The sequence below is a fragment of the Mugil cephalus genome, chromosome 14 (assembly GCF_022458985.1).
Source record: "Mugil cephalus isolate CIBA_MC_2020 chromosome 14, CIBA_Mcephalus_1.1, whole genome shotgun sequence".
In the NCBI taxonomy this organism is placed as follows: domain Eukaryota; kingdom Metazoa; phylum Chordata; class Actinopteri; order Mugiliformes; family Mugilidae; genus Mugil; species Mugil cephalus.
The window spans coordinates 13545863-13573078 of NC_061783.1; the positions used below are offsets into that span (position 1 = coordinate 13545863).

The window sequence follows — 27216 nt, forward strand, 5'->3', positions numbered from 1 at the left end:
ATCCTGTTTGCTTTACTCATGCTGCCCACCTCCTGAGACCCAATTCATCTTAATTAAGATCTTATAATAAGTTTAAAATCTTTAGATATTTGGTAGGATTAGTAGGACCCAAGAAGAATAAAAAATAAGCATCATCATTGAACTGGGAGAAGTAGGGAGGAGGGATTATTTCACTTTATAGTACAATTTAAGTCAGGTCCGCAACCCCTAGGAGGTCTACGGAGGCACTGCAGGGAGGGTCGTAAAATCGTTGGTTAATTAGACGTTGTTGTGTATTTTTTTTTTTTATTTCCCCCACAAATTTAAATTTCATCAAATACACATTAACACTAATCTCACATATTTTAGTAAAGGGATAAGGGATAGCTTAATACTGAATACAGAATGATAATAATAATGTGCATTTATAAATAGCACCAGGCCGAGTTTAATATCGAACACATGTAGTAGATAGTGAGGTCTCTACTTAACCTCTCCATCGGTTTTGTGGTCCTTGACCTGAAAAAAAGTTGAAGTCATGTCATATCAAACTAGAAAACTTAAGAATATTGAGCCTTTGTTACCAGTACATGGCAGACGAAAGTGTCTCCTTTTTTTTTAATTTGCACAATTAAACACATAAATATTTACATAAATTTCTACTATTTTTAAGTTATTTGGAGCCTCGACCTTATAATATTATTATAATATATTAATATTACAATGGCACATTGTTCTAAAAGACAAAAGAAAATATAACTACATAAAAAGTTATGGTGACTAACGGCAACAATAATGGGAAGCTCTTTAAACTGTATGAACATGTGTGAAAGTTGCTCTGCAAACTCCTGTGATGCATCATTTCGGTGCATCACACCAGATATTGGTGAGTAGTTTTAAACCTCAGTTTCAAATTGAACAAGGTCATTAAAGCGCATTGCACTCACTGCTACCAGCCTGTTAACGTCTAATAAATCCCTTCACACGTGCCTTAAAACTGTCATTCAGTCCGGTGCCATTCGCTGACCGTCACATTTGGCCCAAGCATCAGAGAGCTGGAGGTGGAGGTGGAGGTGGCGGAGGTGGAGGTGGTGGTGGTGAGCTGTCACCACCTCCACAATCAGCCTCTGTCTGCCTGGCTTAATGTGCTCCTGACCCAAGACCTCACCTCTCCTTCAGTTGCGCTCTCTGCGAGTGAGCGAGTCGAGGTAAGAAATTAACTTTTTATCTCGCTGCAGGCACGGTTTACCCTCAAGAAGTGATTTTGTGGGGTGATTTCAGGGTCAGATTTCACGGACAGATTTCAGGAGCGGAGGAGGAAGCACCTTCCTGAGATCCGCCACGTTTCTGTTTTCGAGTTATTTCTCGCCAGACAGGGGGTGAAAGCAGACGTGTGAGCGGCGTTCATGTCGATCACGTGGCGCAAGGCCTCTGAGGGCGGCAGTGAAAGTTAGCGGCCTGTGGCCTGTGGACGTGTTGTGTACGGTCCGACTGGTCTGGCAACATTGTGGCATGTCACGGTGGAGCGGCGGCAGCGGCAGAAGTGGACTGTGGCAAAACCTGTTGGATTGGAAAAAAGGGAAAGCATGACGGGGAGAGCAGGGAGAGGAAGTGGCTAATGGGGAAGATGAAATCCAACTTCCTCTTCCCTCAACAGCCTCCAGAGAAGCGAGGAGGTCACACTCACCTCTGACTGCTTCTCTGCTCTTTCTGTGTGGTGTTTTACTGCCACACAACTTTTTTGGGGGAATCTTTCTCAAGTTTGCGAAAACAGCCAAATCCGGAAACAAAAAGAAAAAAAAAAGATGACTTACAACCTTCAAAAGCAACTTGGCTGAGCCGAGAGTGAACCTGAAAGCCCCCGTGGTGGGAGGAATAATCTCAGGCTGTCTGCGGCAAACCCCTGCTTATTCATACGCACAATGGACAGCCAGATAATATTCTCCTCCACTATTGAATAGCTGACACCTGGAAGATTTGCTTTCACACAGGCCCTAAGGCTGGACAACCCCACCCCAAAACCTAAGCCAGCAAGTCCCTGCACAACATCCTTCAGGGTGGGGGAACTTGAGCAATGTGCGGCTTTTGTCACCCACCCCTTTTTCTTTCTTTCTCTTTTTTTTTTCTTTTTTACTTTCTGCCCCCTTCTGAAAGCATAATCACATCCTTCTCTCTTGAGAGATATTTCCCTCTTTGACAAAAGATTGTCTCTCTTTTCTTAGGATGGGGGAAAAAAAAAAGAAGCTGGAAGGTGGTGTCGGTAGAGGAGGAGGGCGGGGATGGATTGTATGGGGGGGGGTAAAGTTGGCTGGCTTGACACTTTTCTCACAATGATAAGATTTCGCTCACGAAAGTCGTGATACCTATAGCTGTCAGCAGTGCATGAATAAAAACAGACACACACATACATACACACACTGCTTTGTGGACTTCTTCTTTTCATTTGCCTGACGTGTCCTTTCTAATAAAGTGCATTAATGTAAGTACACAAATTTTTGCTATTTTTCCTGATTGGTACTATTTTGGTGTTCAGAGACAGCCTGTCTGTGTTTCCATTATGTCTTCATTTTCATATTAGCTGGATTTAGGCAAATGCTCTGGGGTGGTGAACAGCTCCACTGTTCCTACCCAACAGCAAAACAGTCGCCGCCAAAGAAAAAAAAAAAAAAAAGATAAAGATAAAGATCTAATGAAGTCCAACCAACGGTCCATACGCTCCAAGCTGCAGCAAGAAGTGTTCAAAACTGAAACAGCTCAGAAGAACAAGGAGTGACTGAACTCAGACGGTTTTGATGGTAAATCCGTTCGTATCAGAACAGAATATCAGTATCAGCATTGTCCCTGCGTGCACACGTTGTGGATGATACCGCATCACACCTGTTGTGCGGTACGTCGTCCTCAGCACCTGCCCTCTAGTGTTGCTATGACAGAGAGTCTCTTTTATTATCTGTCAAAACTGATATCTGACGGGGGAGAAAAGTTCACGTTTCTGTGAATTTATTGAGGTTATTTAGTTAAAATTAGTTAAAACATCATATAGTTTGAATAAGAGTAAAGTAGGAGGTGGAGCGGGTTTAATTGTGGTGTATTTTGAGTAAGAAATCCCAGTAAAAACATTGATCAGACAATTCATACCTGTAAATGTACAGAGGCCCAGTGTTCGGCCTTGTGAGTATGATTATAGAGATATGTTGAGATGTTTTACTAAGTAAAGTAAAATATGTATATTTCAACCCATTGTTTTTTATTATTATCAATATTAATAACTATTAATTAACTGTTAAAAATAGTTCCATCATTAGTTGCACACAAATGCAATAGATTTATTAACAATCAGTCATAATAAACTGTGTTGTGTCATTTTTAGAACAGACTATAGAGTTTCCCACGATATCAATGAATGTATGACTGTCAAAATAACTGTTCACTCAGGTGTTTTTCTAAACGGTGCATGAACTCTTCCCTGTGAATGTATTTAACCAAGTATTGATTCAACCTGGATCAGTTTTTGAAGTGATTTGTAGAGCGTGTGAGCAATAAATCAATTCTTCTAGACTTGTAGTTTCATTGCAACTCTCCTCTGAAGCTGAAAATAAATTAGTTGATACGTAAAAGTCAAAGAATTAGATAGCAAAGCATAATAAGTATTGTATTATTCTGAAATAAGGAGCCACCTCATGTGTTATTTATGATGCTACAAACATCAACTGTATTAACACATCAGAGGACAATCCATAACTCCCTAATCTGGGATTATAATGATTTCTTATAATTTAATCTGTTCCCGAATGGTTTGGTCTTTCAATTTGTGGCGATATGTAGCGTGGACTGTAGGTAAACACATGTACCAATTAAAGTCTACCACCCGGGGGCAACGTTGCCAATGTCATATATTTACAGCATGGTGACTTAAATCTAACGGCCCCCGAAGGTGCATTCACACACAGCTCCTACAGTCGTAAAATATGTCAAGCCCTTACGTCGCTAGACGTTTCATACTGATAATCCCTCTTTACCTGACTTCATACAGCCCACAAACACATTATGTTTAACAAGGACAGCTACACCAACATTATCCCTTCTGCGAATGGCCACATCAACCCTTTCAATTGTTTGACTATGGATTATAAATTGTCATACAAGTAGCCGAAATCTCCTGTTCCTACTTTTTTTTTTTAAATAAATATACTGACATTATATTACTGACGTCCTGTCTGATGTTAGGGGCATTTGCAGACAGTAGCCTACTGTATGATGTATGCACAAAGCTTTTTGTATTCCCATGTACACTGTTTATTTGTGCAGTTTTATGGAAATGTACTAATTAGTTTTACACTAAATGTAACATATTACGATGGGGTAGTGGAGGTCGACTGTTTGTCAGTATTGGTGCACTGTACAGATTTATGTGTCACTGTGTCTAGTTGTAACGCTGGTGAACCCTGCAATGAGTGCTATCAGGTTCTTTTTACTTATTGTGGACCACTGTATGTATTATATTTATATATCTCTTTCATGTCGGTCGTCTTTGTTGTTGTTGTTGTTGTTGTTTTTCTATGGACCCCCACTGTGTCCTGAAAATATTTTTTTTTATCTTCTTATAATATTAAATGTCATAGTCTCCGTCACATATCTCCCACCACTTGAAATGGTGGGGATTTCTTTCTTCACTGGCTGTTGCGGGAGTCCCTGAACGCATCATTTCTAGGGACGTGCGATACCACTATCTTTCCTTTCGATCCGATACCGAGTGATACCAAGCCTAATATCCTATTACCGATATCGACCATTATAGACGTCTACTTGTTCATATGAAAAGTCTGACTTTTACGATGAACATTTCTTAATGTAATTATGAAAAGTGTGAAATTCTGAGCAAACCACATTAAAAATGAAAATAGACAGCGTGGTCTTCGGGTTAAAAAAAATGACAGAACTTGAACTTTGTAAACCAACGTCATATTGTACATTCTCTGTTGTTTACTGTCTGTATGTTCAAGGTTCCGAAACAACAGAATGCTAACACGATCTATAAAGTCACAAAATACATGGATGTTGCCTGCATCTCTGAATTTAAGGGCTTCCATCACAGATAGAGGTCTGTCTCAGGTGTGGGAGCATTTCCCTTCGCTCCCTCTGTTATCCGTTTTTTTTTTTCTTTACTTTTTTGCAAATGTTTACAGATTGTGTGTCATAAAATGATTAATATCTCTTGTGAAAGTGGACTTAGTATCGATATTTTAATGTGAAGATCCGTTCTAATAAACACAGGTCTAGGTCGGGAGTATCGATAATACTGGATCGATACGTTCGCTCTACCTCTTGTAGCTGAGAACAGAGCAGCTGTCACGTTGGTGTGCGGACACCGAGTAAACGACACGTACTCTTATATAGAGGAGGTAAGGGCTATTGTCTCACTAAAAATTACGGCTTATAACGTAACGTTGATAATGCTGCGGTTATAGATAACGAAATATCGAGAATTGGCTAAATATGCGTGTGGTTATTCGGTTAGCTAACAAGCTAAAGAGCTATTGAGCTAAAGCTAAAGCTATAGCTAATCACTTAACAGCTGGGCTAGTAAAATAAATGGTTAAACTAAATACTTCCCGATCTTGATTTGCTCTGGGAAGTTGTTTTTTTTATGTACCACCCGTGAACACATTTTCTTTTTGTATTGAAAACCAGTGGATAGTTCAGGATAAGATATTAATCCACAGAAAAACAGAAACACTTAGCTAATGTTAGCCAATCCACGTTTATTTTCGCTTTATTTCCACATCCGGGAGAATATACTACTCTAATCACCCCACGTTTTGTGATTTAAACTATTTACTATTTAAAATAGCTATTAAACATACTGTGGCGTTACTATTATGTGTGTACATGGTTTAGTTAGCAACCTTAGCACATTTATCATAAGCTAACTGGAAAGCACCGATTCCATTGCTGACTACTAGCTACCTATTTATAGAAGTTCTTAGTGAGCATGGCAACTGTCCTCAAGAGTTCACTGTCCGTCTGTTTTGCCCTGTGGGTCAATGTGGCCTCATCAGTAGTAAGAATGAATCATATTTAGAGCCCTAGATTCACATCTTGTCCACAGGACCGTATATTTATCTGCATCCACCCAGATGAAAACTAAACCAAAGGCAACTGGACTTGAGGTTGAGGTTTCTTAAAGACGTTTTACTTCCTAATTTCCTTTTTCAGTTCAAACTGACAAAGGTATTTATTAGGAACATCTGTGGGTGGTGCACACTGATGATGAAACTCCTGTGACTACATTTTGTTCACCACCTGATACCTGGAATTAGAGGAACTATTAAGATGATACTGGGCGGTGTCCTGTTCTGGCACAAAGGCACTCTGCTGTGTTTGTTTTAACTCTTGTTTTTTGAACGTCTGGGAACCCTCGCGGCCGAGAAAGTGTTTTATTAAAATCACCGCCCATGGACGACACGCCAGATGAGAGAAAGTAGTTGTACCAAACCACACAGCAACAACCTACATTTAAATGCTGGTGAGGGCGAGAGAGAACATGTTTCTCTTATATCAGACCTTTTCAAATGCGCAGATAACTGTCGCACAAGCCTGCAAAACCTGGTCCTGTGCCAAGAAGCGGGTCTGTTATCTGTGCAGATTAAAACATGGGACTAGTCTTTTTATTTATTTATTACCGAAAGATATAAGAGGGTTGCAGAATTGCCCAGATAGAAGGTTAAATGTGCTCTATAGTCAACATAGTAAGACTTTCATATGATTAGTTTATTTATCCTGAATGTCATTCATGAGATCCCTTCGTATAAGTTTTATGACCCAGCATATTGACTGTCTTTAACCTGCACCTGCATTTCAGTTCAGGTCACACTGGAGCTTTATCTTGTTTACTGACTCTGGACACGTGGGTTACTTTTGCTTTGCACAGTGTTTATATCCATCAAGCTTTTAGCTGCATATAGTGAAACCCTTGCACTGACCTTGTATAAATCTGATACTCTGTGAATAAAATTGCCTGTCTGATTATCTGGGATAGTATGTTTTTCACACTTGTGGCATCACAGTAAACATGGTAGTGTTAAACCCTTCTCTTCACTTTGAAATAACAATTACAATTGCTTTTTACCAATTGACTGTCTGTGCTTACGACTAAATATCAAGTCCTCTGTCCTTGCATCTCTATTTAGCTTCGCCAGGATGGCACGTGGTCATCAGAAAATTCAGTCGCAGCAGAAAAATGCCAAGAAACAGGCAGATCTGAAGAAGGCAAAGGGCCATGATCAAAAGACAGCAGCCAAGGCAGCGCTAGTGTTCACATGCGCTGTGTGCAGGGTAAGTATGACTTCGGAGGACAGAAAAGAGATTCTGTTTTTCATTTTATTTATTTATTTTGCCTCCTTGCATAATATGTGTGAAAATAATCATACTTTCCTTTTGCATCATCTCTTCTCACAGTCCCAGATGCCTGATCCAAAAACCTTCAAGCAGCACTTCGAGAGCAAACACCCAAAATCCCCTCTGCCCCCCGAGTTGGAAGGAGTGGAGGCATAAATGTTCACCCTGGATACCGACCTCTTTTAGGCCCTGTACCAACTGTGCATTTGTCTCGGTCTGACAGCAACGGATGATTTGATGTAACCAACATGAGGCAGTTATCTTCATTTAGCCTTTTAACAGGCCAGGTTGCCTTTGATGCAATGCTTCCTCCCATCCAGTGTCCTCATGCTTAAATACATGCAGGGCTATACCCACATGCGGTTTTGATTTCAGGGCCACTGTAGACCTGTACCATCTATAAACAATGCAAAGAGGTGAATGAAGATTCTCAGAGCAGACTCACTGCCCCGATGTGTTGTGTATATAGGAATAGGAATATTTGAATAATAAAAGCTTTGGTGAATTAATTGAAACTTTATAAACAACATGCCTCATGAGGTAAAACCACAGTATTTTATCAAAGTGTGGATTGGGCTTGGGTGGAAGCAAGGGACAAAGTTTACCTCGTCTCATTTATTAGTGCTTTGAGTATGGAAACAAAAGGAGGTTGTGACTATTTCTCAGTGTACTTCCTCAGCCGCGCTGTCTGCCCTGTTATACTGCAATCTTTCATCGAGCTAATTATAAATTCATGTTGGATCATATGAATGTGAAATTTTGCCAGCCGTGTCCGAGCTGCTATACAAATTGTATTCTAAAAAAAAAAAATTAATAAAAATGATATGGGAGTTTGCCAGCAACATTTATATGCTTGGAAAATGAATGTATACTCCAATGATGTATTATACCATTTTATTAAATTTTACTTTCTTGTATATTTGCTCTCTGGAATATTTAATTTTCTATGATAAGGGTTTGTGGGAGAGAGCTTATGTCTTTCAGTACAAAGTATTATTTGATAAGTCCTGGCCTGATTCCTGGCTTCGTGGACTAAATATTTTTGTGCAGATTTCAAGGCTTTGTTTGCCTGAAAGTGGCCGTTCTTCTCTGCTGCTCTCTATAATGTAGATATCGATCCTTACTAGGACATCAGCTCTCACCTGTCTTTGTAAATGTGTAAAATTAATTGATAATAATGAGTACATCTGTAAACTGAAGGACAGGCAGGAAGACTAATTGACAGCTGACTTGGACATCATCCCAGGAAGCTGTGTTAATATTCTGTGACATTTTAAATGAATAAATTAGTCTCCAGTGCCAGATGATAGTACACAATGTTGATCAATACAAATACATACAGCCTGCTTTACTGGACGCCTTAAAGACCTTGTGACAAAAATAAAATGTGCAGGAAGTCGAAATAGATACTTTATTTATCCCGAGGGAAAAGTAACGGTGTAAATCTGAAATGGATATTCAAATTATAATTAAACAAATTAGTAGTTCTGTGTTGCATCAGCTGAACCTCTGACAACAGGAAATGACTCAAACTGCAGCATTTAGTGAACCAAAATGGTCAAAACCTTAAAAATATGTCTTTGACTTTGATTCTCTGTGGTCTCCTTTTTCCAGCTGAGAACCTAGCTGAAAATACATGCTGTCTTTAGGCTTTGACATTAAATTACATGTGTCAGAGCCTAACACACAATCATTCAGTATTTAAAGGCCCACAAGTATGCCTTGTTTGTCATGACTGAATCATTTGAGGGGAAATGAAGCTTCCTTTCCTTTTATTCAGACTCAGACTCAGAAGAAGAAAAGAAAAATAAGGGTCAGCCCCGTGCTGCCTGTTGCTTTAAAGGTGTGAGTGTCTCGACAGAGTGAGTCATAGCCCACATTGTTCCCCTGTCTCCTTACACATACTCCACATCCTTCCTTCCCATCTGTAAACTTGTGAATGAAAGAATAAGGTCATTCATACAAACACATTCACGACACAGTTTGAATGACCTGTGTTTGATTTGAACCACGGAGAAAAGAGGACCGCTACAAAATAAAATAAGCTTTGCTAATTAGGCGAAGGCTATAGGTGATCTAATTTCATGTACATGTCTGGGTCTGACCTCAATATCACATCTACAATGTGGTTTCTAAGAAGTTTCTGATAAACTTGAAATTTGTTCGACCAGTAGAACAAGATAAACAGGCGTGGTGGCTTGACCTCTGAAGAAGCCTGGTCATCTAAATGAAGCTGCTGATCAAGCAAGTTGAGAGGGCAGGAGAGAGTATAGATTTACTGTTAAGGCTTGCTAAGCAAGTTTTAAGGTTGTTAAACTCAGTAAAGATTGTTGACTCCCAGTCAGATGCCTATCAGTCTAATATTTCACCATATAAATTGATTGTGCGTTAAATGACAATGAAGACTTGGACTGTAGCTCTATTCAGAGGTGTCCGTATTTACAGCTGCAATTACACATTACAATTTAAATACTACATCTGGCAATAAACACATAATAAGGCATGTGATGGTTAGTGTTTGTTTTTAATCTTTTGTCACATATCTAAAGGAAACAATACTATCACCAGTTTAAATGTTATCGCCCAATGATTTCACACAATGCACTGCATATATCGACATTTGCAATGATGACAGTCAACCGAGGTGTGAAATAATAACATATCAGAACTCAATCACTAAACAAACATGTACTAGGGACACAGTCTCCCCAGCAACTAACAGGTTTCTACCATTGATAAAATCACTTCCTGGCCAGTCCTGCCCCACTTCCGGGTGGCTTCTGTTCCCCTATTTTTGCATAATAGGAGAAAGAATATATTTCATTATTTCACACACACATACACACACAAAAAAGGAAGGCAATCCCATTCTACATCACTGTTTAAAGAAACATTAGTATTTACAACAATATTCACCAGTACAACTAATTCAAAATAAAGAATTTATCAATTACATGTCCTTGTGGTCACGTGTTTCATCGGCCTTTCATACACCAGTAAAATGTGTAAAGTCTCCTCTAGTCAGAACATTTTTAAATAAAAGAGAAAAAGGAAACTGCTGAAAAAATATGAGACACGAACAAATGTACTTACATGGTGGAAAATGATAGATTGACAGTAAAACACGCTTCGGAAACACTCGAAATTTTTTTTTAAATCGGCCCTTTACTGAGTCACGCGGCCTTGCGAAATTTTCCTGTAAATTTTGTTACCCTAGCAACTCGGCTCTGACGTCACCCACCCCGGTGCGACCCTGCTGCCGTGTCTTTGATTGGAGGGAAACCCCGTGGATGAGCGGGAGAGATCATCAGCTGTGTGTCCGGGGATCAGGAGCAACATCGTCCAACGACACTCTCAGGTTAGTTCACATTTATTTACTTCTGCTGCCTATCGGCCGTACGCTCGCCGAGACGTCGATACATTTGGCTCCGTGTGCTTTGGGGACGATATTAAACCCGCATCCATCGCCGTCCGCGTCTTGGAGCGTAAGTGGAAATCATTGATGTCCCGCTGCTCAGTCATTGTTCGCCGCTTGCTTGAATGGGAAGAGCTCCTTACTGCACGTTAACGCATCTATTCTGTTTACTCTCTCCGTGAGGCATTTCTCCGTTGTACCAAATTCGCCTTTTGCCAATGAACAAGCCTACAATTAGTAATTAACTTGCTCAAAACCACAGCTCGGGTTTGTTTTCCGGGAAACGAAAAAGGGCGTTCACTGTGGACTGCAAGTAAGCGAGACTCCTTCCATTTCTGTGCGACTGATTCACGGACACAGCTATTGTTTGTCTATGGACATATATGTCCGCCTGCGCCTTTTATTGCGCGTTTTTTCCACGTTTAACATTAAACGTATCGAATCCAGACAATGCGGGAAGTCAGTATTTGGTGGTCCCCTTTCTTACATAGTGGGAGCTCGGTGGGCAGGTGCGTGCGTGTGTGCGTGAAACTGGGTGGCCGACATTCCTCTGAAGGGTGCAGGTGTCTGCATGCTGGGAAATGTAACGTAAGCTTGGACCACATCGAGTGGCTCTTTTCTCCTAAGTGCTACAGTCTTGGTCCTGGTTTGCACCTGATATTATACATATTGGTAAGAAACTCGCAAGTAATAATTTACACACACACAGACAAAAAAATGACTTAATGCATTAGAACTGCAGTTTTCTTACATAGTTTAAGTTTGAGAGAAATCAGCCAGGAAGTGGCCTAGATTGAAGATGTCTGCCCTAGGGAAAAGAAACTTACACTGGCCACAGGTTGCTGGACCTTTTAGCCATCACCTGTATAACTCTAAAAGCTATATTTGAAATAACTTACAGAGACAAATTAGAAACTAGATGGTCAGTTGATTAATCCAAGTAATTTGTCCCAGACAAAATAAGCTGCAAGCATTTTTTTTGTGGGCATTACATAATTTGTCATTTATTGAGCAAAAATCCTAATCCTAGCATCAATTATCCTATCATTACTATTATTATTTTTATTATTATTGCTATTTTGATGATAGATCTGGATATTTTCAGGTTACAGCTTTCCTGTTTGTCTGCTCTCTACATCACAGATAAAGTTAATTTGGTCACAGTAGGAAAATATGATAGACTTATTCATAATTATAATGAAAACTACAGCTCTGGCTTGACATATTTAAAAGGTCACCTTGATCTCTGTGATATTGTCAGCTGACTAATGTCCATTTTCTTCTTCGGTTTCTGTTTTACAACCTGTACTAAACTAATAACATGGCATGCGTGATTTAAAATTCTCCTTTATTTGTTTCCTTATAGAAACTTGTTATTTTTGTCAGTTTGGAAACGACAACAGTAAATACACTGCAGCTATTTGCTAATTTAAGAAGTTCTCAGAAAACAATCAGCCAGAGAAGGGGAAGCCTATAATTAAATATGTTATAATATGAATTAATCAATTTATCTTCTTGTTTTTCTAATAACTTGGATGCCAAGTTGATCTGGTCATGAGTATGAATCACGTCTGTGCTAGACTGAGTGTTGACAAACTGATAAATGTCCAACATTCATTAAAGAAGAGCTAGTATTCATGCATCCAAATCTATCAGTCTGCGTTCAAGGCAGATGATAGGGGTTATAATAAACATAAAAGTAGTAACATTGGATTTTTTTTTCCCCCAGCGGTATGTCAGAATAAACATATAAATCAGGATTACGTAGTTTACTTTTATGTGCTGTGTCACATTTTTAGAGTTGGAATGTGAGGCTGAGAAATCAGGTTGTGCAGGAAGAACAACATCTTTAGATGCACACTCTTCCTTGAGAAAATGATCAAAGCCCTCCCCCTCTTCCCCATTATGTTGCTCTCGATTTCTCTCCCCGTGCCTGCCCTCCCCCAACTATTTCTCCACTGTCTTCCTAATCTGTACCCTTTGCTTTGTCCTTCCCAACTCCCTTTCCCCTGTCCTTCCTTCCTCAGCCCACACAGGAGTCATGGCAGACAAGGAAGATATGGCACAGAAAGCCAAACTGGCCGAGCAGGCTGAGCGTTATGATGACATGGCTGCAGCCATGAAAGCTTTCACAGAGCAGTGCTCGGAGCTCAGCAACGAGGAGCGTAACCTGCTCTCTGTTGCCTACAAGAATGTGGTGGGGGCCCGGAGGTCCTCCTGGAGGGTCGTGTCCGGCCTGGAGCTTAAGGCTGAAGACACTGCAAAGGGTGCACTGATCAAGGAGTACAAAACGAAAATAGAAAGTGAGCTGAAAGACATCTGCAAGGAAGTACTGGTAAGGAGCAAACGGGTGTAGATGTGTAGAGTAAATGCTTGGATTGAGATCATTAGATAGGAAGACACTGAGATGTGCATTAATGTCAAATTTCTGAACTGATGAGCATCACTGCAGATAAAGTATTGTTTTTAATGTTGGTGCAAGTAAGTGTATTTATATGCATGACATTATCCCAGTGTTGATAAAATACTTGCTAGTGTTCAAGCTTAGCTAGATCCATGTGCAAAAAATAATGCTTCTCATTGGAGTCAGTGAGGGATGCTGCCCTTTTCAAAGTAGTGACACCTACTGGTTGACTGTGGTGTATGTGTAGAAGATTAAGGGGAGGAAATGGAGACCTTTAACTAACATGAGAAATCCAATTAATTCAAATTTACAGCTTGATATTGCTTTGCTTAGATAAATGAATATATTTAATATCTGGTGATTGCCTACACTCATTAATCAGGAAGTAAATAATACACCAGGTATATATATAAAAGCAGTGTGCTGTGCCTGTGATAACGACTGTGAGACTAGCCAAAACTTCATGTTAGGAATCATCCTGCCAAGTAGACAAGAGGTGCTTTAAGCAAATGGACTTCGCTCTCCCAACGGATGTTTGAATATCATGGAGATAAACATTAATATGCATATCATTCAAGTATGTCACGTGTTTTCACATTTGCTCTCATAATGTAAACACTTAAGCACAAAAGGAAAACTCTTGAGTAAATATTGGTATTTTTTTGATATGATTCAAACATGCTCCACAATGACATCACACCCCTGCCTGTTAAAATATATGTGACTTATATTTAATTGTACAGACACAGGTTTGTGGGTGTTGGTAAGTGTATTGGTGTGGGTTTATAATAGATAAAGTGTAGTGTTTCTTAATATCCTCTCCTTTCTTAAAATCATAATACTAGTGTCAAAGGTAAAAGAATGCAAGAAGTAACCACCCTGCAATGGGGGGAAGGGGCTTCTCTTGAAAGCAGGAATGAAAATTGTCACAAGGTAGACTTGGGATATATGCTTAGCCTGTCCAATTATATGTGTCAGTTACTACTTTATTCTTAAAGTTGCACTCTTTCGCTTGCAGGAGCTACTTGACAAGTTTCTGATCCCCAACGCTAAGCCTGCCGACAGCAGGGTCTTCTACCTGAAGATGAAGGGAGACTACTTCCGCTACCTGGCTGAGGTGGCCAGCGGAGAGGAAAGGGATAGTAAGTGCGACACCTCATGCATTCCTAATAACCTCTCCATCCATCTCTGAGGCAATCACTCGGGCAAATCGCACCGTATGATTGGTGTCCTGCTACAAACTCATGCTGCTGTGCTGTGATCAGATCCAGTGTTTCCATGGCAATGGTCTGTTAGGATGATGGGATGAATGTGCACTGATGAAGGGTCCTTAAAACCCTCTTTACGATGAAGGGACGGGGCTCGGGGTGTTGTTTGTGACCAGAACACTGACATCGTATCCATCCTTGACCTACAACTGTCAGCCGAAATGCAGGAAAGAGCTGCTGCTGCTGGGTTGTCATGGCAACAGGAGCATCACCAGGGTGTTGGCTGCTAGCGTTGCCAGATACTGTCTGACTGATGTTTTTCTGCGTATTGGAGCTTAATTTCAAATCATCATATGAATTACATTGTGTCTTTATGAGGCAAATCCCAAATTATTTTGTGTACTGACTGAGCTCCTCTTTTGATAGTTAGCCACCTCGTCTTGGTGGATTTATCTGTAGTTTCCCCACCTGGCTTTTATTGTTCTTGGGGCGGTTTATCATGTTTCCCACTCTGATTAACTGTGAATATTCAGTGCCGTCAGCTTCTTGCCCAGTACATTGGAGACTATTGTTTTACGTGATATTGAACTGTCTCTATGGTAACTGATGGTGAGTGTCATCAAGCTGACCTTGTGGGTCACATTTATAGGACCTTAATGAGTAAACATTTGCTGCAGTAGGTGCAATTGGCCGTAGAAAGTCTAACATTAACATGCAAACACAAATGCTTTAACATATTTAGTCCTAACTTTGGTCTTTTTTCTTATGTGAAGCAATCATCTCCAGTTCACAAGAGGCCTACCAGAAGGCCTTGGATATCAGCAACGTAGAAATGAAGGCAACACACCCCATCCGTCTAGGCCTTGCTCTGAACTTCTCTGTCTTCTACTATGAGATCGTCAACTCACCTGAAAAGGCCTGCCAACTGGCAAAGACAGTAAGAACCCTCCTCTACCTATCAGTGTTTTACTTTATTTGTCCCTTTTCACAATGAATTATAATGACACGAACTGTAGGTCAGGGGGTATGTAGCATGTTATCTTTATATTAAAGTAGAGAAGCTCTTTCTTGTTTTTATGACCCAGACCTGGTCCAGTCAGGGTCTGCTTGCTACTGTGAAATGTTGGACTGGGTTAGCTTAAGTTCTTACAAAGCCTAATTCTCTGACTTGGCTCATATTATAATTTGTTCCTGACTTTGTAAGTTAACTAGAGTTTACTCTGTACTGAAGTGTCCGTCTTGGTCCAACACGATTTTCATGGCAATCATTATTACACAGGATAAGATGTTACCATCCCTTGTGTCAAGATCCAATTTAGAAGCCCAGTCCAACTGAAAAATCTCCCTGTGACTTTCAACCACAAAGAAATTAACTTAAACCTTTTTATATTCAATAAATTTTGTCGGTTGGGTATCTGAGCTACGTCTATCTCCAGGAAGGGGAGGGATGAGAATACAGATCCTAGTTTGGGGAGGGGGATGACAATGCAGGACTGAACTACGAACAACCAGGGACAGAATTAATCTGCAACAGTTTTTCAGTTGTCCCGCGCATGCGGACCGAACCAGAACCCAAAAGCGACAACCAAACGACCACCTCCCAAAGGAGAGCAAATCCACAGCAGCCCATCTCCACCCTTGCTGCTCAGCTTCTGCTGTCATTTCCACATATTTTGCCCTCTTGCGCTCATTAGCCTCCTCAACTCTGTCTTCCCACGGGACAGTAAGCTCAATAAAATACAATACCTTCTCTGGTTCAGACCACAACACCAGGTCCAGCCGAGGCAAGGTGCTAACTGTCTGCGCTGGGATAATCAGCTGCCCCTTTCAGACGGCCTCGGTGCTCGGGTTCCACCTACCCTTAGCTGCCCTGCGCTATGCCTGATCCTCACTGGTCTGGCCTTTTCTCCCTCCCATTCAAAAATAATATGTCTATTCTAGGTAGCATCGTCCACTAACCACTGGTTTAGGTTCTGGGGAGATGGCAGCACATCATAAGTAGCTCCTATTATAAATCTAATCCAGTGTAGACTACAGTGTAGTCAAAATAGGGTTTACTGATGAGATCAATTCTATATCCTATTTTATTTCTGCATAGTCACTTTGAGACTTGGTGGTGGAGGTAAAGAGACAAATGTGTTTTATCTTTTGAGTATTTTTTTTTTTTTTTGGAAATGGTATCTAACTTAAAGTAATAGTCTGCACTGACTATCTGTCAGTCTTCAATTTAACAACTTAACAATTAATTAACTGATGGGTATTAAAAAGTTATCAGTACTTTCATCCCACCTAGTCATAGACAGCACCTGTCTTTGAGTTGATTTTGTTTGCAACTTATTGTCTGCTGTTGGAGAAGCGAGGCGTTTAGACATAGAGGACATGGACGTAGGACTATCTATTTGTACGCAGTCAATTGAAACATGATCTGTAACAGAATCCAAATGGTGCGTATTCAATAAGGACCAGGCCTCTTCTTTGCTATTAAAAACCAGGGGATTCCAATCCCAGTAGCATAGCACACCAGGCAACATGCTTGGAGCAATTAAGACAAACTGTGCTGCGATTACTCTTTGACCTTGTTTGATCAAGTAGCAAGTCTGCCATCCGAACCATGGGTGTTACAGCCCACTCTGGTGCAGTTCAACCAAATGTGGACTGACTGATGCATTAAGAATTTATGTAAAATGTATTTTGGTCTGGTACAGGTGTTGAAACAACTTTCTCCTTGCAACATAGATTTTATACACACTTAATCCATTCTTATCCGATAAAAAACAGCACCACAACACAAGGTGCTGTTGGTGTTCTGTATGTGTCATAAAATTACTTTAAAATTGCCTATCCTGAAGACTATTAATAGCCACCCGTTGTTTGTCATTGTCCTTTCATTTTTGTTCTGCCAGTATTTATTTAAATCCACCTCCAGCTGGTCACTTTTAAGAGTCTGTGCTCTGGTTTTGGAAGTAATCACGGTTGTCTTTGTGTGTTCTAGGCCTTTGATGAAGCCATTGCTATGCTGGACTCCCTCAACGACGACTCGTACAAAGACAGCACCTTGATCCTGCAGCTGCTCCGCGACAATCTGACTGTGAGCGACTGGTCTTATTGTTATTTTTTTATTTTTTATTTTTTTTTCAGACTTGACCAAGCATTTCAGATGTGAAGTATTTCCCCTGTTCTATGCTAAACTTGGCATCCTGTGCTCTGTTTGTAGCTGTGGATGTCGGATGCCCAGACTGAGGGGGAAGGTGAAGGAGACGAGACGGAGCCGGCAGCGGAGAAAAACTGAACTTCAGAAAAGAGAAAAAAAAAAATTAAAAAATCACATTTTTACCTCTCACCAGCCTAAGTTGTGTGCGTGGTTGTGTGTGCACATACATGCACAGATATGTATGTTTACACTCCACTCACAATGTGTAAAGTACAGTATGTATGTGCAGATACATTGAAGCATTGAAGTGTGTGTTAATCATATGAGCACCTCCACAGAGAAAAGAATGGATTAGGTTTGTTTTTCTTTAGAACATTACTCATTGTGTGAACCAGCGGATGTTCCTTATCTTTGTTGTCGTTTTGTTCCCTCCTTTAGATCCAAATCTGCCCCCGTGCTCTTTAACCCTACTCACTGTAGCAAACTGCTGCTGTTGCAGGAAAACAAACGAAACCTAAAAAACCTCTAACTGTAACTTTGATAATTTGTATGTTTTTACTTGAACTGAACATTTACAACCTTTGTGACACTCGATTCCACAAAGCTTCTTTGAAGCACGTTGACTTTAAAAATGGACACAGAGGTCTGAATCCACTAAACTTAACATCCGACAATAGCAGTCATCATATACTGTTAAAGATCTGTCGCCATATTGCTTACGTCCATCTCACCCTGTGAGTGTCCAGTGTAGCAGGTAGTCTTTTTATGGATGGTACATGTATCATAGCTCAGTGGGTTTCAGTGTGCATTCGGGCATAGGAGAAGTTTTCTGTATGAATGGCCATTTACAAAAACTGTAGTTAAACTCCAGTTGATAGATTTGTTGGGAGGATTACATTCCATTTTTCTGACATCTTTTCACTCTCTGTGAAATCTGTAGACTATGGTTTGCTGCAATTTTTTGCTACCACATGACAAGATATAGACCGCCTATAGGACAAAGTGAACAACTTGATTAAATGGCATGATACTGTAACTTTTGATATTTTATCTTTTCAGCAGTGCAGAGGATACTTTTGCCATGTGCTTTTATGTGGCTTTCTACTCTTTTTCTATTCAGGTGTTTTTGTATTTTCTTTTTGTGTATTTTATTCCCGTTGACTCTTGATTTGACTCCCGGAATGTATGTGGTTCTCAGTAGTATGGTGTGAGGGTTAGGTTTGCTTAGGATTTAGCTCGAGCGAGAGAGGTGGTTTACAGTAACATTTACCTTCCTCTAAAGTAAATTTTGGAAAAGGCGGACTAACACCATGCTAAATAACTGAAAATAACTTGGTAGAAAGCTGCATTGAGGTCATCTAGTTGTTACAACGTAGTGCCAGTTTCTTCCAATTACAGTATCTTGGGTTTTAAAAGGTGGGATGCAGGAATTTGCAAATTACACTCTTGAGTATGTTATTTGGTTTTTTGTGGTTCATGTAAGTGGAATTAAAACATTCAAATCGAGTGTACTGTGCACAGTGTGTATCTCTGCTCTCTACTCTAAACAGTGGCGATGTTGATCCACTGTTTGTTCATCTGCTCAATTCTACGCCTTTTCTAACAGTGTAACACCTAATGCAACAGTGGCGAGATGGAAGCTGCAGTTCTGCATAATCTAAATTTTTAGACCTGTGCGTTTCTGTAGGTGATCCATTTTAAAAATAAGTTTTCAGCACATCAGAGGTAAATTAAAAGGCTTATACTAAAATGCTTAATTAAAAGTGATCAAATGCAACACAAGATAGACTTCAGTGTTCTGGTTTGATGGCACTATAAATGGATGCATGCTTTTCACTGACAACACTGCCCTCTGCAGATGTTGGTGACTGCTAACGGGTATGTTGTGATGCATTTATCAACTTAATCCTCCTATTATCCTTGGGGTTAATTTGACTCCAATGAAGGTTCATCATTCAAAAGATAACGGTAGAGGGAAGGTCAATTCACTGGCAGCAAGGGACTATTTATGTAGTCAACAAATAAACAAAGTGCCTGACACAAAAACTTGGTCAACAAGTTTATGTAAATCATTTTCTTGAGGGTAAAATGTATTCGTAATATTTGAGGATAATAGGAGGGTTAATAAGAAACTTACAAGCACACTGTTTACCACAGTTGTTAATTTGTGATGCAACTTACTCTATATTGCAGCATACAAAAACTCAAGGCCACACATTTGCACACAGACATTTAAAGATGTTTGTACGTGATGCTAATGACAAGTCCTGAATGACCTTTTAATTAAGTGAGGGATGCCGCATGTTAAAATGTCACAAAGCATAATTGACCTGCGTCATTCCAAGTTGCAGAGAAAATGTTTGCATTAGGAACAACTTTAGAGCCTATCGAATATCATCCAATAACCAATCATTATACATGTGTGTCATATGTAAGTCATTGCTATTGTAATCAGGATATTTAAGTTCACAGTGATTTAAATTTATCTACTTTGCCACACTTTTATCATTAGGCCCAGTCACTATTGTGTAACCTCATTTATCAACTGATGACTGTGACTTAACAATGCGTCTTTCGTGATTTCATCATCATGCGTACACTTACACATGCGTGGTCAACGCCCCTTTGTTGACGTTTTTCATACGAAAAGATGATTGGTCCGTCTCGATGACGCGTCCACTGGTATATATGGTACAACTTCCTGTCCATTTCCTCCCCCTCAACCCCGGCTGTCAGTGCTGTGTGAGTGCGTGTGTGCTCCTGAGCTTGCTCGGCACACATTCTATAAAAAAATAAAAATACAAAAAAAATTCAAAACATAAAAAAGTCTAAAAAATAATTTTATTTCTTTTTGTAACAAGTCGGTGAAGCTGGAGTAGACATTCAAGGACTGGACGGTAACGTACAAGAAGGGGCTTGACTAACGTATCGGATTTTTTTTCAGTCGACGTGTTACTGATTCAAAAAGCGAGGCCAAGTAACGTTAGAATAGCTTTTAGTAGCTCTGTTTGTCAAATTTGACAGTTTTTTTAATCCAAACAGAAGTCGACACCGCGTCATTTTAGTTGGACCAGCTTTTAATTTTTATTCGAAAACGGTGCAACTGACAAGTCAGCGGTTGTGTAACGTTTCCCCATTCTGCCCCGAACTGACGTGACGCTCTGACCGTTAGAGAACCAAGCAGTCGGTCTCCGAAAACTTTTTTCGTGAGGAAAACCCAAGCTTAGTCCGTTTTACCCTGCCGGAGAAAATGAACCCCAGCGCTCCCAGTTACCCCATGGCCTCCCTGTACGTCGGGGATCTGCACCAAGATGTGACCGAGGCCATGCTGTACGAGAAATTCAGTCCGGCCGGAGCTATCCTCTCGATCCGGGTCTGTAGGGACATGATCACCCGGCGTTCCCTTGGATACGCCTATGTTAACTTCCAACAGCCAGCGGACGGTAAGTTCTTTGTTAAAATACCAACTAAACTGTGTTAAAATAAATGTCAGATGTTAAATGACAGTCACTGACATGTGAGAGCTAGCATATTTCTACTACACGTGACTGCGGCCGACATGTTGTTGGTGGGGGTCTCCCCGTTTGAACCTCCCAGCAGTGGCGTAGCAAAAAAGTCCCCGGCCTAGCCCGGCCCTGCTCAGTAATGTAGCAGAGCACTGTTAGCTGCCAATTCTTTGTTGTTATCTATTTTCAGTCAGGACAACACCCCAACTGTTCGTTCCTAAGAGCTGATATAGCACTTTCAATTAATATTTCCATATTTGCTTACCAGTAACATCAGTTGTGCTATAAACACTTAGTTATATGGGTAAGAATAGCTTCTGAAACTGTTAAAATATGTAAACCCTGCATGCAATAGAAACTGTGGCATTTTCTCCCTCACACAACATCTCCTGCATACCACTGATAAGAGAACAGCACTGCATTCCTGTATTTTTTTTGGGTGTGTTTTAACTGAGACATGTTCCGTTGAGGCTTTTTCACCAATTTCATGTCATCTCATTGAAGCACTTAACATTTAATTAGGTACAGCAGTGGAAACAAATGCATTCTAATATAATAGGTTTGCATTGAATTATTGGTTATGGTATTAAGCATTTGTTTAAAATAACTCAGAGTTCTTGATTTATCTGTGTTTTCATTTGAGTCCCCACCCTTCTTACACATAAACTGAATAATATAGTTACCACAAAGGAGGATTTAGTGTTGGACTGTTGTACTAGAATGCATTAATTTTCTGTAGCGTACCTATGTGGCATGTTTTTGTGTAAGTCTCTAAAACTTCACTTTATATGCTCCTAGTGTGGGACAGTTTTCAATTTAAGCATTTAAAAAAAATAAAAACTTAATTATAGAATTTTACATAGGATGTTTAGATTGTTATTGTCTCTCTGTAAGTTAATTCTGCTGAATGACACAAAGACTTAGACTTTATTGATCCACAAGGGAAATTGCTTGGTCACAGTTGCTCCATGGCACTTAATAAAAACACTCTTGAAAACCGCCGGTAAAAAAGAAACGTAGGTGTCAAATAGTTAAAAATATATACGAGATTTACCAAAACCAATAATTAATAACAGTTACATATTTATTTATTTTTTTCCATTGGCAAATTGAACATTTTGGGTGTTTTGGTGTGTGAAATCTCCCACAGTGTTTGGCCATTTAGCTGACTTTTTGTTGATCACCAACCATTATTACCAAGGTTTTATTTAAGGACATGTAAGTAAAATGATTATGGTAAAATTCACTCAGAAAGAATACGGAGGAAGTTGAGTTTTATATGTAAATTGTAACTACCTACGGATTAACCTGAATATAGTTTTGTAACATTTCCACTGATCTAAGTTGGAAAGGCTGTACAGTGTGTTTCCACACCAGGGACTGGGTTCTATATTACGTTCAGAGGAAAGTATTTATTTTGTGTATGAATGTGCGCGTCTGTTTCGGTATCTGTTTTAAACCTGTTTGGCTCCTTGTAAGTCTAGCACTTTGAATGTGCTTTGCTGCTGTTTCATACATCTGTTGACCTTCTTTGACAAACTTAAGATCACGGCTGGAGTATTTTAGTAACTTGAACTTTTGAACTAAAAGTCCTGTGTACCTGGAGTTGAAACATAGCTTAGTTGATGTATTTGTGACCAGAGGGAATTGGGAAGTTGATTAATTCATCAACATTCACAACTGTCAAGCTTACCTTGGGTAAAGAGCTAAAAGGAAGTTGACACCGGTAGGACTGACAAATGTTAACATGCTTAAACACAATGACAGAGTCGCGTTTAATCTTTTTGAGTCACCCAATGGAAAAGCTGAACATCTGTTTTTCTGACAGTATTTCTTTAAAGCATTGAACCCTCCTCAAATACTAACTAAACTAATAGACATCTCCCCACATCAAGTTTCTCCTGAAATTGTAAGTGCATTAAGTAACCCTGTCTCCTCCTGTGTTCCTTTCCTCTTAGCTGAACGTGCTCTCGACACCATGAACTTCGATGTGATCAAAGGGCGGCCTGTACGCATTATGTGGTCACAGCGTGATCCATCACTCAGAAAAAGTGGCGTGGGAAACATCTTCATCAAGAATCTTGACAAGTCCATTGACAACAAGGCTCTTTATGACACCTTCTCGGCTTTTGGCAACATCCTGTCATGCAAGGTAAAGCACATGTGCCTGCCTCCCCCCCTATACTCTATGTAACCCGAGGCAAGGATGGTTCTGTGGTTTAGTGATGCTCTGTGTGCACAGTTTGCATGTGATTGCTTTTTTGGAGTGTGTCAATTAACGGATGTTTCACCAGCTCACACCATCTCTCTCCTGACATTAGTTACAGTTATTATTGCAACATGGTTGGGATGTGTAGCTGCGGATGACTTTAATACACAAGTCAGTTTTATTTTGCACATAGTCTGAGATGTGATCCAACAGACGGTGCAGATTTAACATATGGTTACTGCATGTGTGTGTAGCTTAAAAGCAGCATGTGTCTTCTCTCTCCAAGGTGGTTTGTGATGAAAATGGTTCAAAAGGCTACGGGTTTGTGCATTTTGAGACTCAGGAGGCAGCTGAACGAGCCATTGAGAAAATGAATGGCATGCTGCTCAATGACCGAAAAGTGTAAGTGGACGTTTTTATTAGTTTTGAACTGTTTGGGTGCATACTAATGTGTGAAATGAATATTTCATGTGTCTGATGGAGTTGTTGTTTGAACACTTAACAGTTTCAGATGACGTTTCTTTGACAAGATGACTCATTGCTTTAATACCGGCGCTCATTTAGTTTCGTTAATATAAATACACAATACAACTGATTTTATATCTGCCATTTTTTTCTTATTTGGTTTTGACATTTTTCAAAATGTTCTTTTTAACGCAGATTTGTGGGTCGCTTCAAATCTCGCAAAGAACGCGAGGCTGAGCTTGGTGCCCGAGCCAAAGAGTTTACTAATGTTTACATTAAAAACTTTGGTGACGACATGGATGATGAGAAGCTGAGGGAAGTCTTCAATAAATACGGTCAGTCAGGGTGTCCCATATTTCCAACTTCTCTTTAAGGGTTCACTCTCTTTAAGGGTTTCCATAATATGGAGGAAAACATAATTGTTTAAAATATGGTCATAAAAATAAGATTTCTGTTGATTAGGAAACGCCATGAGTATCCGGGTTATGACGGACGACACCGGAAAGTCTCGAGGATTTGGGTTTGTCAGCTTTGAAAAGCACGAGGACGCCCAGAAGGTAAGATTCGAGACATTTTTTTTTGTGACCACCGCCAAATGTTTGCCATTCTCAGCTGCAAAGTGGACTTTATTTATTTGATTCCTTCAGGCAGTGGATGAGATGAATGGGAAGGAGTTTAACGGCAAACTGATCTACGTTGGCCGCGCCCAGAAGAAGGTGGAGCGACAGACTGAGCTGAAGCGTAAATTTGAGCAAATGAAACAAGACCGCATGACTCGCTACCAGGTCAGTTTCTCTATACGTGGATTAGAAAAACATTAACACTAAAATAATGTAATACAATCTGTAAAAAGGTTTGTTGAAATGTTATGTACTCTTCGCCTAATGAAATTGGAGTCTGCAGCTTTGTCAAATTCAGTGCTCCCTCCTCAGTAGGTTGCACTGGCCAAAATGGCTGCAACAGTGACTCTGTAGTTCATGGGCCCCACGTTTCTGTACCATGGACCCTGGGGATAAATATGTACTGCAGACAGAAACATTAAACAGTTTAGGGAATGTTTCAGTCAGTTGACAACACATTTTTTTTATTGTGTAGAGTTCTCAAAAGGAAACACAAGTTAACTTTAGTTTTACTTTATTTTCAGGGTGTCAACTTGTATGTGAAGAACCTCGACGATGGAATTGATGATGAGCGCCTGCGGAAGGAGTTCACATCATTCGGCACCATAACCAGTGCTAAGGTGGGATATCATCTCTATGTCTGTGCTCTGTGATAAATACATGTGTGATTAACTGCCTTTGTGATGTTTCTAGTGTCTCTAGGTGAATATGTACTCTCTGATTAATCACGATCTCTATCAATTGGCTCTTGCTCTCAGGTCATGATGGAAGGCGGGCGGAGCAAAGGCTTTGGCTTTGTCTGCTTCTCGTCCCCAGAGGAGGCCACCAAAGCTGTGACTGAAATGAATGGACGCATTGTAGCCACCAAGCCGTTATACGTGGCCCTGGCCCAGAGAAAAGAAGAGCGCCAAGCCCACCTGACCAACCAGTACATGCAGCGCATGGCCAGCGTGCGCGCAGTGCCAAATCCAGTCATCAACCCCTACCAGCCGGCCCCACCCTCTGGCTATTTCATGGCAGCCATACCTCAGGCCCAGAATCGTGCTGCTTACTACCCAGCTGCCGGCCAGATGGCCCAGCTCCGCCCAAGCCCACGCTGGACCACCCAAGGTGTTCGACCACAGCGTGAGTATACTAGAGTTGTCCTTTTTAAAAGACAATGAAACAGATTATCAGATGTGTTCGATCATTTAATTGCTGTGTTGTGTGTTTTCATAGATTTCCAGAACATGCCCGGTGCCATGCGTCCCTCAGCACCACGCTCTCAGACCTTCAGTACGATGCGGCCTGCCTCCCAGGTGCCTCGCATGATGTCCACCCAGCGCGTCGGTCAGTCCCAATCAATGGTTTCTCCTTCTGTAAAGCAGCTATATTTCAGCGGTATGACTTGTGTCTTCGTATCTTGATTTTTCTTTCTCTTTTGCTCCTCGTGTAGCCCCTCAAACTATGGGACCCCGTCCGGCCTCTGCAGCTGCTGCAGCAGGCGCTCCTGTGCGTGGAGTACCTCAGTACAAGTATGCTGCAGGAGTCCGCAATCCCCAGCAGCACATGGCCGCTCAGCCACAGGTCAGCATGCAGCAGGTAGGAAGGCAAAATCTATAAGCTTATTCTCCCACACATACAAAAAATAATCGGTGTTTAATTCCCTGTGGTCCTCCACGCAGCCCGCCGTCCACGTTCAGGGACAGGAGCCTCTGACCGCCTCCATGCTGGCGGCTGCTCCACCACAGGAACAGAAGCAGATGCTGGGTAAGACTGAGAAATAACTATCCACCACTAAATACTATATTAACCTGATATTATCACTCATACTCTTACCTGTCACTTGGCCTGGTGTAGATGTTAAATACTCTGTTATTCCTTTAGGTGAACGTCTTTTCCCGCTGATCCAAAACATGCATCCCAGCCTGGCAGGAAAGATCACTGGCATGCTGCTGGAGATTGACAACTCAGAGCTGCTTCATATGCTAGAGTCCCCAGAATCTCTCCGCTCAAAGGTCAGCATTTAGTTAATATTATCAGATTTCAGAAGTTAATTGCCTGAAGGGTTCATCGGGATTTAAACTCTCAGGAGTATGGCCTGGTCTTAGTGTAAATGTCATGTGAAACATCCTGAATGGAAAACGCTTGCCAGTGCTGAGTTTGTGGATCTTATCTTTATAGGTGGATGAGGCAGTGGCTGTGCTGCAGGCCCACCAGGCCAAGGAGGCTGCTCAGAAGACTGTGACAAATTCAACTGGTGTCCCAAGTGTCTGAACTCAAGGTATGACTATTATTATTACTTCTACACGGGTACATATCTGCTGGGATTGTTTTGAGCAAGAAGTTAATTTTAACGTTAGTTGTAAATCATTCATATCTGTATTTTTGTTTTCACAGGAGTGGGGATCCTTGAGACTAGCTTCACCGATGGACAAATTAGTTTCACCATGAAAAAAGTAAAAAAATACACAAAACAAAGTAAAAAGAAATTAAATAATATATTAAAAAAAAAAAACAACACAACAACAACGGAAACAAGTCTACAACCAGGCCTGTCAATGAAAAGAAACACGGGTCTGGTTTGCTAAACTTAAAAAGAGAAAATACCCAAAAAAAGAGAAAAAAATAAAATAAAAAACGAGGGGTTTTAGAGGAGAGTTCTGTGAAAAGATATTAAAGCATTTGTTTCTTCCATTTTATCCCTTTTAAACATTTGAATGTTTGGGCTGTGGAAGCCTGCTATTGTGAACATTTCCTTGACCTTTGCTTGCTTGAATAAAACTTAAAATAATAATTATGTGTCTTTTTTTTGAAATGACGAGCATGTACTTATTGCTTATACCAGACGTTTTTGTAGTTATACTTCCAAATGTCCTAATTAC

General features: G+C 40.5%; 3 protein-coding genes, 1 long non-coding RNA gene and 1 other non-coding gene across 7 annotated transcripts; 4 read left to right on the forward strand and 1 right to left on the reverse strand.

Annotated features, from left to right (window-relative positions):
* The first annotated feature begins 5238 nt into the window (after positions 1-5238).
* On the forward strand, positions 5239-8291 carry znf706 (zinc finger protein 706). Its single transcript, XM_047605776.1, has 3 exons — positions 5239-5378; positions 7167-7311; positions 7435-8291. The coding sequence occupies exons 2-3, from the start codon at positions 7177-7179 to the stop codon at positions 7528-7530; spliced, it is 231 nt and encodes a 76-aa protein (XP_047461732.1). The 5' UTR covers positions 5239-5378; positions 7167-7176; the 3' UTR covers positions 7531-8291.
* Positions 8292-9879: 1588 nt separating this feature from the next.
* LOC125019740 lies at positions 9880-10570 on the reverse strand. The gene is made up of 2 exons (XR_007114118.1): positions 10468-10570; positions 9880-10162 (listed from the first exon to the last, which is right to left on the reverse strand). It is a non-coding gene; the product is annotated as an uncharacterized LOC125019740 (long non-coding RNA).
* A 28-nt stretch (positions 10571-10598) lies between these two features.
* On the forward strand, positions 10599-19058 carry LOC125019739 (14-3-3 protein beta/alpha-like). 2 transcript variants are annotated; one of them, XM_047604702.1, is made up of 6 exons: positions 10599-10732; positions 12817-13124; positions 14212-14335; positions 15175-15338; positions 17394-17489; positions 17616-19058. In XM_047604702.1, the coding sequence occupies exons 2-6, from the start codon at positions 12831-12833 to the stop codon at positions 17688-17690; spliced, it is 753 nt and encodes a 250-aa protein (XP_047460658.1). In that variant the 5' UTR covers positions 10599-10732; positions 12817-12830; the 3' UTR covers positions 17691-19058. The 2 variants fall into 2 exon arrangements, with proteins under 2 accessions (XP_047460658.1, XP_047460659.1); XM_047604703.1 differs by having other exon boundaries at positions 10717-10859.
* Positions 19059-20250: 1192 nt separating this feature from the next.
* Positions 20251-27128, forward strand: LOC125019657 (polyadenylate-binding protein 1A-like). 2 transcript variants are annotated; one of them, XM_047604570.1, is made up of 14 exons: positions 20251-20995; positions 23017-23210; positions 23554-23669; positions 23928-24067; positions 24195-24289; positions 24380-24517; positions 24877-24972; positions 25111-25477; positions 25571-25681; positions 25788-25933; positions 26017-26101; positions 26219-26349; positions 26516-26615; positions 26732-27128. In XM_047604570.1, exons 1-13 carry the CDS (start codon positions 20803-20805, stop codon positions 26606-26608), a joined length of 1905 nt encoding a protein of 634 aa, XP_047460526.1. In that variant the 5' UTR covers positions 20251-20802; the 3' UTR covers positions 26609-26615; positions 26732-27128. The 2 variants fall into 2 exon arrangements, with proteins under 2 accessions (XP_047460526.1, XP_047460527.1); XM_047604571.1 differs by having other exon boundaries at positions 25788-25918.
* Positions 24631-24767, forward strand: LOC125020632. The gene has a single exon (XR_007114232.1). It is a non-coding gene; the product is annotated as a small nucleolar RNA SNORA5 (small nucleolar RNA).
* Positions 27129-27216: the final 88 nt, after the last annotated feature.

Excerpts from the sequence above, each read along its gene's own strand:
- LOC125019739 (XM_047604702.1), top strand. The coding sequence starts at position 12,831 with ATGGCAGACAAGGAAGATATGGCACAGAAAGCCAAACTGGCCGAGCAG. Across the intron at positions 15,339-17,393 it reads CCTGCCAACTGGCAAAGACA|GCCTTTGATGAAGCCATTGC; the intron begins GTAAGAACCCTC and ends TGTGTGTTCTAG. Across the intron at positions 17,490-17,615 it reads TGCTCCGCGACAATCTGACT|CTGTGGATGTCGGATGCCCA; the intron begins GTGAGCGACTGG and ends CTCTGTTTGTAG.
- znf706 (XM_047605776.1), top strand. The coding sequence starts at position 7,177 with ATGGCACGTGGTCATCAGAAAATTCAGTCGCAGCAGAAAAATGCCAAG. Across the intron at positions 7,312-7,434 it reads TCACATGCGCTGTGTGCAGG|TCCCAGATGCCTGATCCAAA; the intron begins GTAAGTATGACT and ends CTCTTCTCACAG.
- LOC125019657 (XM_047604570.1), top strand. The coding sequence starts at position 20,803 with ATGAACCCCAGCGCTCCCAGTTACCCCATGGCCTCCCTGTACGTCGGG. Across the intron at positions 24,518-24,876 it reads ACCGCATGACTCGCTACCAG|GGTGTCAACTTGTATGTGAA; the intron begins GTCAGTTTCTCT and ends CTTTATTTTCAG. Across the intron at positions 25,478-25,570 it reads CCAAGGTGTTCGACCACAGC|ATTTCCAGAACATGCCCGGT; the intron begins GTGAGTATACTA and ends GTGTTTTCATAG.